Raw genomic sequence first — 12,296 nt, forward strand, 5'->3', positions numbered from 1 at the left:
CAATAGGAGACCATCTAGGGTGAAGGAAGCACAGGGAGACTAGGTAAGGGGGTGCTCAGGAATAAGCCAGGAGAGGGATGATGAGAGTTTTGGACCAGAGAGAAAGCAATGAAGATGAAGAGAAGTGTTAAAGTCTGCGAAAATTCAGAAGGACAACCAGATTTGCTGATAGATTAGGTATGAGGTGGATTGCATATGAGTCAAAGAAGACGCCAAGGTGTCTGTCCCAGGTCTCTGCAAGAATAACTGGTCATTTTCTGGGGGAATACTGTGGAAGGGTCAGGTCTGGGAGAGACCTTGGTTGTGGACATGCTATATTTGAGACACTCATAAGACATCCAGTGGAGAGGATGAGCAGACAGTTGGACACAGGATCTGAAGTTCATGCTGGAGATACCTGTTTGGAGTTACCAGAATACAGATGATCTTCAATGCCATGAAACCATATGACGTCACCCTAGCCTTCTGTGAGAGGTGATAGAGAGGAGAGGAGGTCCAAGATTAACCTTTCATTGTTCTTCATTCAAAGTCACTGCAGCTTTCTTCTGTGTATAAAGTTCTGTATAGCATTTTCCTACAAAAACCACTTGGGTACAGTATTTAAAGTAAAATAGTTAGCAAAAGTCACATTTCCTCTCTCTTAAATACAATCCAATGTTGTTCTTGTCAAATTCTGCTATTCTCAGTCAAGAAAATAAATATTGATTTCATAAAGCCTGTGACTTAGATATTTTCCCTTCTACTTTTAAATGACTGGCTTCATTTCCCATCTGGTGACATTTGATAGTAAAGGTTTCGTTGAACACAGGCAGTATAGTGGTCTAAATATCCTGTCTTCAAGAGAAGACTAGATAACTGGCTTTTGAGAAAGAAGAGATGCCTAGGAGCTGTCAAACCAATCAATAGTTCACTATTTTGTTATATTTTAATCCACCAAAAGAAAAACACACACACACAAACACACAATACCAAGTAGTTAGTATCCAGGCAGTAGACTGATTAGCTATTGATTTTTTTCTCCATTTTTCAGAGAAGGGATAGGATTTTATTGGGAATCCCAGTGCTGTCCTGTCTGAAACAACTGTGTAACGAAAAAAAAAAAAGAGTATATGGAGCTAACGACCTACTTTAGATATACCAAATCTACACAATTCACAGATAACCCTTAAATTAAATGCAAACTAAGTGTAAATGGCAAGTTGCAAGCTTATTTCCCGCTGTATAATGTATTACAAGTATGGTGAATCTGTTAGACACAGATTTGCAGCCTGGCCTTGCAGTGAATAAATAAATGGCTGAAGACCCGCAAATATGGTTTTTCTTGGAGGATATGATGGCTATTGTGAAATGGCAGGAGAAAAAGTGGCTGTTTCCCAGGTCATAAAAGGCTTAATATACCACTATCTGTAATTTGGATAGGGGAAAAAAGAACCATGTAACTATAAAAACATTTTGTCTGCAATTTGGAGTCACACTTGGTCTTCCAGTTGCCCCAGGAATGGAATCTTGAGCTCTTTGCCTATTGTCACCTAATTTCTCCCAGTTCCCAAGATCACCTGCACCCTTGCCACGGGGGTTGGTCCAGCTCCCTTCTGCTGAGCCTCTGGATGCTACCTACTGACTTCTGTTCCCTGCATTCAGGCTGCCAGATTTCATGCTGTCATTGGACTAGTGACCCTACAGAAATGATATCCCTAACACCAGATGCCTACCAGCCAGACCAATGGCCTGTGGGGACTGTGTCATCCTCTGAGAGGTTTCAGTAGATTCATCTTTCTCCAGGAGATCAATCAGCCTTGGCCTTGGCATCTTCCCACCTACAGAGGGAGGCATCAGAAGGCCTCTCTGACCTTGGCTCCTATCACTTGCCCTGCCAGGTACACAAGGTCCCTTGAAGGCCTGGAGCCCACTGGCCTGTTCCAGTTCCCTCTCCAGGGCCTTTTCCCTGGATTCTTTTCCCCCACAAATACTTGCATGGCTTCCTGTCTCATCTCCTTTGAGTCTCTAGTGTTACTTTCCCAAACACCCCTATCTTGACCTCGCATTGAAAATCACAACCCTAAACTGGATATCCACATATGGAAGAATGAAACTAGACTTTTACATACAAGAATCAACTAAAAGTGGATTCAAGACTTAAATGTAAGACCTAAACTATAAAAATTCTAGGAGAAAACATAGAGGAAAAGCTATATGACACCGGTCTGGGCAATAATGTTTTTGGATTTGACTCCAAAAGCTCATGCAACAAAATAAAAGATAGACAAATGGGATTGCATCAAACTAAAAAGCTTCTGCACAGAAAAAAAATAATGGAATGAAGAGACAACCTACAGATTGGGAGAAAATATTATTAGTAACCAAAAATATAATTATGGGTTGATATCAAAAATATATAAAGAATTCAAACAATTCAACAGCAAGAAGACAAATAACCTGATTAAAAAATGGACAAAGGATATGAATAGACATTACTTAAAAGAAGAAATACAAATGGCTAGCAGATATATGAAGAAAGGTTCAATATCACTAAGCAATGCAAATTCAAACCACAACAAGCTATCACCTCACACCTATCAGAACGGTTATTATAAAAAAGATAAAAGAAAACCAGTGTTGGTGAGGATGCAGAGAAAGAGAAACCCTTGTACTTTATTAGTGGGAATGTAAATTAGTACAGCCACTACTGTACTGATTAGAAAAACTGTATATAGGTTCTACAAAAAGCTAAATATAGAATTACTGTATGATCCAGTAATCCCACTTCTGGGTATATATCCAGAGGATCTGGTATCAGTATGTCACAGAACCATTTATAACTCTCATGTTCATTCCAGCATTATTCACAATAGTTAATGTATAGAAGCAATCTAAGTGTCCATCAATGGATAAATGAATAAATAAAATACGGTATATATACACAAAGGAATACTACTCAGCCACAGAAAGGAAGGGAATCCTGTCCTTTACAACAACATGGATGAACCTGGAGGACATTATGCTAAGTGAAATGAGCCACTTACATATGTACACACACCACATGATCTCACTTAAATGTAGAATCTAAAACAAATGAATTTATAGAAGCATAGGCTGGGTGCCGATGGCTCATGCCTGTAATTCCAGCACTTTGGGAGGCCGAGGTGGGTGGATTACCTGAGGTCAGGAGTTCGAGACCATCCTGGCCAACATGGTGAGACCCCCACCTCTACTAAAAAATACACAAATTAGTTGGGCATGGTGGCACGTGCCTGTAGTCCCAGCTACTCGAGAGGCTGAGGCAGGAGAATTGTTTGAACTTGGGAGGTGGAGGTTGCAGTAAGTCAAGATTATGCCACTGCACTCCAGCCTGAGCAACACATGAGACCCCATCACACACACACACACACACACACACACACACACACACACACACACACAAAAACATGCTTTGTAGAAGCAGAGGGTAGAATGGTGGTTACGAGAGTCTGAAGGTAAGAGGAATGGGGAGATGTTGGTGGAAGGGTGCAAAGTTTCACTTGAGAAGAACAGATTTTTTGAGATTTATTATGCAACAACGTGACTACAGTTAATAATAATGTATTTTATATTTCAAAATTGCTAAGAGTAAATTTTCAAATGTTCCCACCAAAGATAAGATAATTATTTGAAGAGATGAAATGTTAATCAGCTTGATTTAATCAGTTCACATTGTATGCATTCAGGTTGAGAACCCCTCATCCAAAAATGCTTAGGACCAGAAGTGTTTTCGGATTTTAGATGTTTTCGGATTTGGGAATATTGGCAGAATACATACCAGTTAAGAATACTGGTTGAGCATCTCTAATTTAAAAATTCAAAATTGGAAATGCTCATTGGAGCATCATGTTGGCACTCAAAAAATTACAGATTCGGCAGCATTTCAGGATTTTGGACTTCTGGATTAGGGACCCTCAACCTGTATATCATAACATCACTTTGTGGCCCATGAATGTCTATGATTATAACTTACTAGTTTACCATTAAAGAAACACAATCCTTATGCTAAGTGAAAAAAGTCAGACACAAAGGTCATATGTTCTATGATTCCATTTATACCAAATACCCAGAATAGGAAAATCCATAGACAGAGAGCAGATTGATGGTTGCCAGGGGCTGGAGAAGGGGGATGGAGAGTGATTGCTAATGGGAACAGTGTTTGCCTTTGGGGTGATGAAAATGTTTTAAAACTTGATACAGGTGGTGATTGTACAGCATTATGAATATGCTAAATGCCACTAAAATGGTAGACTTTAAAGTGGTCAATTTTATGTTATGTGGATATCTCAATTAAAAAGAAATTTGCAATCTCACTAATTACCCTTTACTCAGCTCCATTTTGTGATTCATTTGTTTAGTTTGCTTCTTGAACATCTCCTTCTCTTGAATGTAAACTCCACAAGGGCAGGGCTTTCTGTCTGTTTTGCTTATTGATTTAATCTCTGGGCCTAGAACAGGCCTGGAACAAAGCAGGCCATGAGTTTTGTTGAATAGACAGGTGAATGTATTACCTCTTTTGTGCCTTATTAATAAAAGATCCTCTGTATTTCTTGAATACCAAATTAAAGAGAGATAATTTCTTAAAAGAATAGGATTAAAGGGCTAGTATGGTCTCATCCAAAATAAATTTAAAATAGAGAGGGGAAGAAAAGTAATCCTATCAGAATTCCTCAGTTCACTGCATGGGAAACAAACAAACAGCCTGTCAGAGATTCAGAGGATTGAGACGACGGTATCCAGTGCCGAGCACTGAGGTTCTTTTTAATTTGCAAGGATTAGAAATGTCAACGAGCATTGCATTTTCCTCTAAATTCTAAAAGATGAATCAGTGCAGTGGATTTAAATCAGAAGGACAGCAGAAAAAATGAGGCTGCTAATAAATGCACGGCTTCTGTGTAAGCATAGGCTATGCATACGGGTTCAACCACACCTACCCCTAGAGAAAATATTTTCACTTAACACTTGAGACACTGTGAATCAGGGAGAACATACCGATGAGCTCCTTATTTCTGACGTCCAAGGCCATGTTCCGCAGCGCAGTGGCCACTGCGCACACCACACGGTCATTGTCTATTCGGAGCAGCTCCACGAGGATGGGCAGGCCTTTCTCTTTTCGGACAGCGGCTCGGATATATACTGACCACTGCAAAAACAGGGAAGGCGAAGGGCGTTAGAAACAGGAAGAAACCCTGCATGCAAATAGTACATTTGCGTTTTCAGACGGCTGCTTACAGGAGCCAAAAAGGTTGAATTACCAAGACCTAGTTGTAGAATGGGTTGAATATGTTAGACATGCATTTAAACTTTTTAACTGTATTTTTTGCCTTCAATTTGGGGACAAAGATTTCAGGGTTAATCAGTGAACCACATTAGGTTTCTTTTGTGACACTGTTTTCAGTACTTGAAGTTGAAAGCCATTAGCGTGATGTGTATACTTGATGCTTCAAGATACAGAGGTTTGGGACAAGCGGATGTGGCCAGTGACATTAAGAGAAATAAAACAAGAACCCTGAAAAAGTAGAAAATGAGAATGGGTTGTGTGGGAGTGATTTCTCAAGACAGCTTTGAATTTGGAGATGGGGCACACAGGTGAGTTGCTGAACGTGCTGTCAATAAGTCGTTTGCTGAACAATAAAGAGTCAAATAGTCAGAAATAGGCAGGGGTGGATAAATGTAAATATGACATTGAAAAGCAAGAGTGCACATGGTAAAATGTTTTTTAAAAAACATTAAGGTTAAACTGTATAATGTTCAGGGCCATAATTCAATGTCTTCTTTATAAAGCAGGACATGAAATTTGTTTTGGGTTGGTGGTCGTCAGCCTTAATGGAACACAGGTAATGCCTCATATTAAAATGTCCTCGCAATATCAGGATGATAAAGCATTCCCATTCACTTAACAGAATGCAGGCCCACATTTTCAGACATTTGTATGTATGATGTATACTCTTCTACAGTGTCCTGGAGAAGAGAGTACAATATAAAAATTCACAAATGTAAGGGTTTTACCTGTTGCAATTTCATTTTGATTTAAGAAAATTACATTCACGCAATGAGGCTGTGGATTCTGTGGTAGGGTCCTCCTGGGGACCAGTCCTTTCCCACCCAGTCCCCCCACCAGGCCACCTCCACCCCCCTTCCCCCATGGGGGCAGGCACCCCAGAGCTGGCTCTCACCTGTGGCAGGCAGGGAGCCCCCTCTGGCAGTGAACGTAGGGCATATGCCATGCCTGCCACATCCTCAGCCCAGCCCTGCATGAAATATGAGATCAAAAAAACAACTTCATCCTGTCCTACATTAGAAATCACATTCACACAGTTTCTTATCACCATCAACCCACACTGTATGCTTTTGTCTCACCCCTACTTTGTACCTCAAGCTCTAGGAAGCCTTGAGGGGGTAGGGAGCAGGTAAAGCTCACTAAAGCATCTCTTGGCTGCAGTGAACTATTTGACAGCTCCACTTTCAGGGAGCAAAGAAGTGGAAGGTTAGGAAGTGTCAGACATGACAAAACACTGAGGTTTGCAAACTGCTTCTTGGGATGTGGGAATCCGGAACTGACATCCCCTCCCAGGGAGGAAGCCCTTTCTCCTGGTACAATGCCAATTTCCATCGATGCATTTAACCGACATGCTGAAACATGACTTCCTCTGGACACATCTGCCTCCCCTATTCCTTGTGCCCTGCTGAGTCTCCAGTCCCCAGCTTGGAAAAGCCTGGAAATCTGAGCTTATGCAGCCCACTTAATCCTGGGATCTTCCCTAAAACTAAGGAGAGAAGCTAGAAAAAGGAAGAGAATGCAAATCAGGGTGTGGGGTCAACAATGACATATTGCAAAAGGAACATCAACAATAACTTGCAACATCGGGGAGATATTCTTGACCTTCTGGGAGATGGCAGGGGTATTCCTGGCAACTTAGGCAGGCTGATGCATGTGCCCTCAGCCTGGTGGGGAAGAGATGAACTGGGGAAGATGAGTTCATCTCTTCCACCATACCACTTCTTTGCAGGCCCCATGCGACTGGCTTATATATTTGAGATCTCTTCTAATTCTTGAAACTCCAGGGAGGTCAGCATTTTTATTTTATACAGGGGGAAACTGAGGCACAAAGATATTCAATAACCTGCCCACAGGAGTCACCTGTGCCCTTGACTCTGGGTCCTGTTACTTCATATCTGTCTTTTTTTATGCTGCTGACATTATACCCCCTCTACCATCATCTCATCCCCTCTCCTTTAATCCTCCATGCTCAGTCTCCCAGATATGACCTAGCCTTTCCCTCCATCCTTCCAGACACAGACAGAGGAGAACCTGGCCACATCTGAAATGAGCCAAGAATAAATGGACATAACTTTGTCCTTCTTAGAAGTCCAGGTACTAGCCACACCCCCCAATGCTGGATGAAAAGGTGATTTGGTATTTGGAGAACAATGGGAATCCTTCAGCTTTGCTGGGAATTGATTTGAGAGCAACAATAACAAAAAAGGCTACTTAGGACCAAAAATGTGGATGATATAGAAACACATTTTTGATACGAGAAACTGGTGAGCAGTGATGTGTTTTCCCTAAGAGAGAAAGGATAACCAGACAATAGATTTGATATTTTTATTATTGAGACATAGAAAATAGCTTTCATTTTGAAAGGTTAGTTATGTGTATGTTTGTGTGTGTACAGAAGATTTCCAATGTTATCACAGTAAATGAGACCAATTTGTCCAGATTTAGTAGGTCCAATACAAGAAGTCATGTCTAATTGGAATTTCTCGCTTGTGTCAGGAAAGGATCCCTTCCTGCAGGTGATGGGACAAAGCTTTTGCACTCCTCTTCCTGGGGAGAGGCTCAGGCCATTATTTGACCCAAAGAAGTGTTGTCAGCATGGGACAGAGAAGCAGCAAACATGTATTGTCTAAGGCTAGAGGGCACAGATCCAGATAAAAGATGGAATATATTTGAAAGAGAATTGGAACAGGGAGAAAATAATTTGCCCTCTCCCTAGTCAATACAGAGCCTCCATGCTGGGGAAAGAAAGGATGCAGTTTGGAGAGGAAGCAAGAGATGCGGCAGCACTGTGGGGGCTGCCAGCTGATCCCTGGAGTCCTCCTGGACAAGCCCCCCTCCATGGATAAGGGGGACTGAGGATGACATCCCCCTTGAAGATGGGAGAATGGAAAGTCCACAGCTTGGCTGCTCTTCTAGGATGACTGCAGTGGCTGAGCAAGACTCAGTGAAGTCTCCTGTACCATCCCAGAATGGCAGCCACAGGGCAGAATCAGTGACATGGCTTGCTGGGCTGGGGAGGGCTGGGAGGATTCGTGTAGCCCCAGTGTGGCAAGGGGTAGCTGCTGAGGGTGTTCTTGAATGGGTGGGGTGTGTAGGTTAGCTGAGGAGGAGAAACGAAGGACCCAGGGCTGCAGAGGGGTTACTTGGCCAGAAGGGAGGAGACACATCAGTGGAGCACATGGTGGGAGCAGACGGTGCCTCTCTGGATTAAGGAGAGGAGGTGGTTGCATCTCAGGGGAGCTCAAAAGGGATGGAGGCAGGTGTGGGCCAAGACAGGACCCTGGACCGGAGATGGTCCAATCACCAATCACCACGTCCATGTGTGTCCTGGAGAAGAGGCTGCATAGAACAGAGTTGATTCTACACTGAGAAATGGACACCACACCCGCATCCTCTGTGCGGGACTATACCTGTAAGACCCCCAAGTTTAGCACCAACTGCAGGGGCAGGAGAGGATGAAGGTGAGGAACGTAAAATGTGGCCACGCTTGAAGACTGACGGGACTGGGAAACAGCTGAATTTGACTGGGTTTGCCTAGAAATGTTGAGATTCACATTTCTTTCCTTTCTATTTGTTGGCATCAGGCAAATGAGGGCTCAGAGATGAACCTGAAGTAAATTAACAAAGATACTTGCACACAAGTTTGTGTCCCATGAAATTCCTAGTTGTATGTATTGAGAATTTGGTAACAAGGAGAAGTCAGTATCTTTTAACCCTTTAAGGCCAGACTGTCTCATTCTAATGTGGATTTCCAGGGATTTGACTTTTACAAATCCCAGCCCAGCTATAAACACAACTGATGGTCATAATTTTTCCAAAAAGTTCCCCCTTGCTGAAACTGAGGTGATTCTGTGAAGGCCTATTTGTTCCTGAAAGGAGATTAATACTATAATTTAACTAGCTTTTCCTCATTGAAATCCTAATAATTTGCTAAATTACAATGACAGTGTTTTCCTTTAAGTACTAAATATTCTCTTCTGAGGCTGAATCCATTATAGTGCTAAAATTCTGAATTTGTTGAATAATTCTCTATATTCTAAAAGTACTCTTGTGTTAGAAGTATAGTCTTCAATTAAATGATTTTCAGTTAAATAATCATTTGTCCATTAATTTTCTTTATCAAATTAGCCATATCCTCAGTTTTTCTTTTAACAGGTAAAGTCAAATTTTAAAACCAAACTCTTCCAATGAAAAATACATACAATGAATTTGGTACAAATGGCATGCGATTCCTAAATTTGTTTCTGAATTTATTTACAATACCAGGGTGTCTCATTCCCATGACAAGAGGGTAGGAAACACCTCCTGCACTGAAAAGCTTATTTAGTTAGTCTCATTTTTACCAGTAGTTTATTATAAAAACAATGCATAAAATGTTAGGAAACGGCATGGCTTTTGCTGTATGCCCCAGATCATTCTGTCTAGAATGGATTATTATTTGAATTACCAGATTCTCCCAGCTGGAAAAGAACTGTGCTTGGTTCCTGCTCTAGGATTTATGAAATAATGGGGTGGTATTAGCACAAGGTCCTTCAAATGATGGGGTTACTCTGCAATGGATATAGAAGTCAGGTGTTGGCTCTTCACATCCAGAGTTATGTTATGGATTTACATATCTTTGTTTTCAAAATTTCAAAATCTATTGTGAAAACTGGTATCTCTAGTCAAGATGACTAGTGGAGAATTCCATTCTGTTAGTAAAGAAATAAATCAATTTAATAAGCACAAATTTTGCTTAAGGCAATGGCAACTATTGCATGTTTAGTGTATTTTGTTGCTGTTGTTTCTTTGTCTGAATTTTAAAAATGTAAGTCAAGTTAGGGCAAAGACTGAATTTTAGCCCATGTGTTTATGCAATGCTCAAAATATTAATGTACAGGCAAGATAATTTCCTGGGGGGAAAAACATTTAGATGTGTTTTTGTAGTAAGAACAAACAAAGAAGGTCAAGCTCAAGTAAAAGTGACCCAGAGGAAGCATTCACTGAAGAGATTGGAAGAAGCATACTCATTCCCCGACTCTCAAGCTATCTCAAGGATTAGTAATTTTCAATTAAAAAATTTCTTTAAAAAAGGAAACTTTCTGAACATGAAAAGGTTGTTTGTTTGTTTTTACTGTGGATGTAATCAAATATTAGAGATGTCATCCTTGTGTGCAACTGTTATCTAGAAATGCCTTCTGGAATACAACCCTGTTAAATGATAGACAGTGCATGGTATGAGACTCAGGCTGCCTCAGATCTTATTCTGAGACCGCTGTGTGTTCCTTAGTAACAGTGATGCATGAATACACCATTGAGAAGGGGAAACTGACCACAGTGGAGGTCCAAAATGAAACTGCTCACACTGCTACCCTCTAAACAAGAGTGGTGGTTGAGAGGTGCAGGCTCTGAGCCACTACATTCACAGACATGGAAGATTTGGTGATATTTTTATCCAATTTAGGAAAATAAAATTAATTCAGTTGTTTCTTGTACTAAGTTAATAGGCTCTAAGTCAGAAAACTTTTCATCTACATATCTTTTTTTTGTTTCTCTTTAAACATAGTGCCTCATGGGTGGAAGTGATCTGGACTTCATGTTTTTCTTTTGGAACCAGAAAACATGCCATTTTTGGAATATTAAGCAATTTCTTTCTTTTGGATATGGGGAGGGAGAAATCTGAAATTTATCTTTAGGGCATAGTTTGGAGGGGCCCTATTGATAAGCCCTTTCAGTCTTGCAACTATAAGGCAAAGTTTTTGCTGAAGTCTTAGGTAGTAAGTTAACTGCAGTGCAATTATTTTTTTACTAAGATAGTGTGTTTTATTTTCTAATAGTCTAGTATAAATCAAATATATTAGCAAATTCTTCAGAATACAGAATCTTATTTTTCTTGGATCTGGATTTAGATGACCTTACTGCAAATTATTATTGATTGCTGGTAGGGGATGAGTTTATGAAGACATCTGTGTACTAGAGGCTAGGAGCTGAGCCCAGCCTATGAGAAGGGACACAGAGCTGTGATCTTGACTTTCATAAGAGAACATATGTTGTTATGAACTTGTGTTTTTGCTGCTGTTGTTTTTGCTTCCTGCTGGTGGATAGTGATGACAACAGCAGTCCTCTAAGTCACACATTGAAGACGGCAGAACAGCTATCTGTCTGGGTGAATTAATTCGTGGAGGGGAACTTCTGCCTTAACCTGCTCTTAACTGTGACATCAGGAGAAAATAACTTATCTCGCTTGGGTATTTGCATATGTGGGGGTCTCTTTGTTATAGCAGTTAGCACTCTCCTAAATAATAGACACTTTGTAGACATAATAATAGATTTTGTAGACACTTTGTTTACATGTTTACCATATTGTAAGGGAAGAGACCGAGTCATATTCATCTATTTATCTCAATTGTCTTGTCTTTTTTGGCCCACAGTTGGAGATTTTAAACTGTTTAATTGATGAAAAAAGATGTCAGGTTGATTTACAGCATCAAGTCTGATGATTTAACAACAGCATTCTGCACAGAGGGGAACTATGCAAAAAGGATCAAAGCCACTGAAATTACTAACAGGGCCAAAAAATTCTAAACACTTCCACAAAACGACTGCTAGGGTTTAAAATGGTTACACAGCTAGGCACAGTGGCTCACGCCTGTAATCCGAGCACTTTCGGAGGCCAAGGGGGGCGGATCACTTGAGGCCAGGAGTTCGAGACCAGCCTGGCCAATATAGTGAAACTCCATCTCTACTAAAAATACAAAAATTAGCTGGGCTTGGCCCAGGCTCCTGTAATACCAGCTCCTCGGGAGACTGAGGCAGGAGAATCCCTTGAACCAGGGAGGCAGAGGTTGCAGTGAGCCAAGATCCCACCACTGCACACCAGCCTGGGTGACAGAACGAAACTCTGTCTCAAAAAAAAAAAAAAAAAATAGATAGATAGATAAATAAAATGGTTACATGCTCCTTTGGGAGTGTGTTCTAAAGCCAAACAAATCCCTTCATTCTGGGGCCCCTGGTGTGG

At 40.9% G+C, this 12,296-nt stretch overlaps 1 protein-coding gene across 7 annotated transcripts in view; it reads right to left on the minus strand.

Annotated features, from left to right (window-relative positions):
• CTNND2 (catenin delta 2) overlaps positions 1–12,296 on the minus strand; it is a 933,574-nt gene that overhangs the window by 105,557 nt on the left and 815,721 nt on the right. For 5 of the 7 annotated variants that reach the window (XM_016952954.3, XM_009448799.4, XM_009448800.4 and 2 more), the window contains 2 exons: positions 6,195–6,269; positions 5,011–5,161 (listed from right to left, as the gene is read on the minus strand). In XM_016952954.3, coding sequence (XP_016808443.2) covers positions 5,011–5,161; positions 6,195–6,269 — 226 coding nt within the window. The remainder of the gene's footprint in view (positions 1–5,010; positions 5,162–6,194; positions 6,270–12,296) is intronic. The other 2 variants (XM_001147603.6, XM_063811093.1) reach the window with 1 other exon arrangement.

Source organism: Pan troglodytes, chromosome 4, assembly GCF_028858775.2.
Source record: "Pan troglodytes isolate AG18354 chromosome 4, NHGRI_mPanTro3-v2.0_pri, whole genome shotgun sequence".
NCBI classification, from domain to species: Eukaryota; Metazoa; Chordata; class Mammalia; order Primates; family Hominidae; genus Pan; species Pan troglodytes.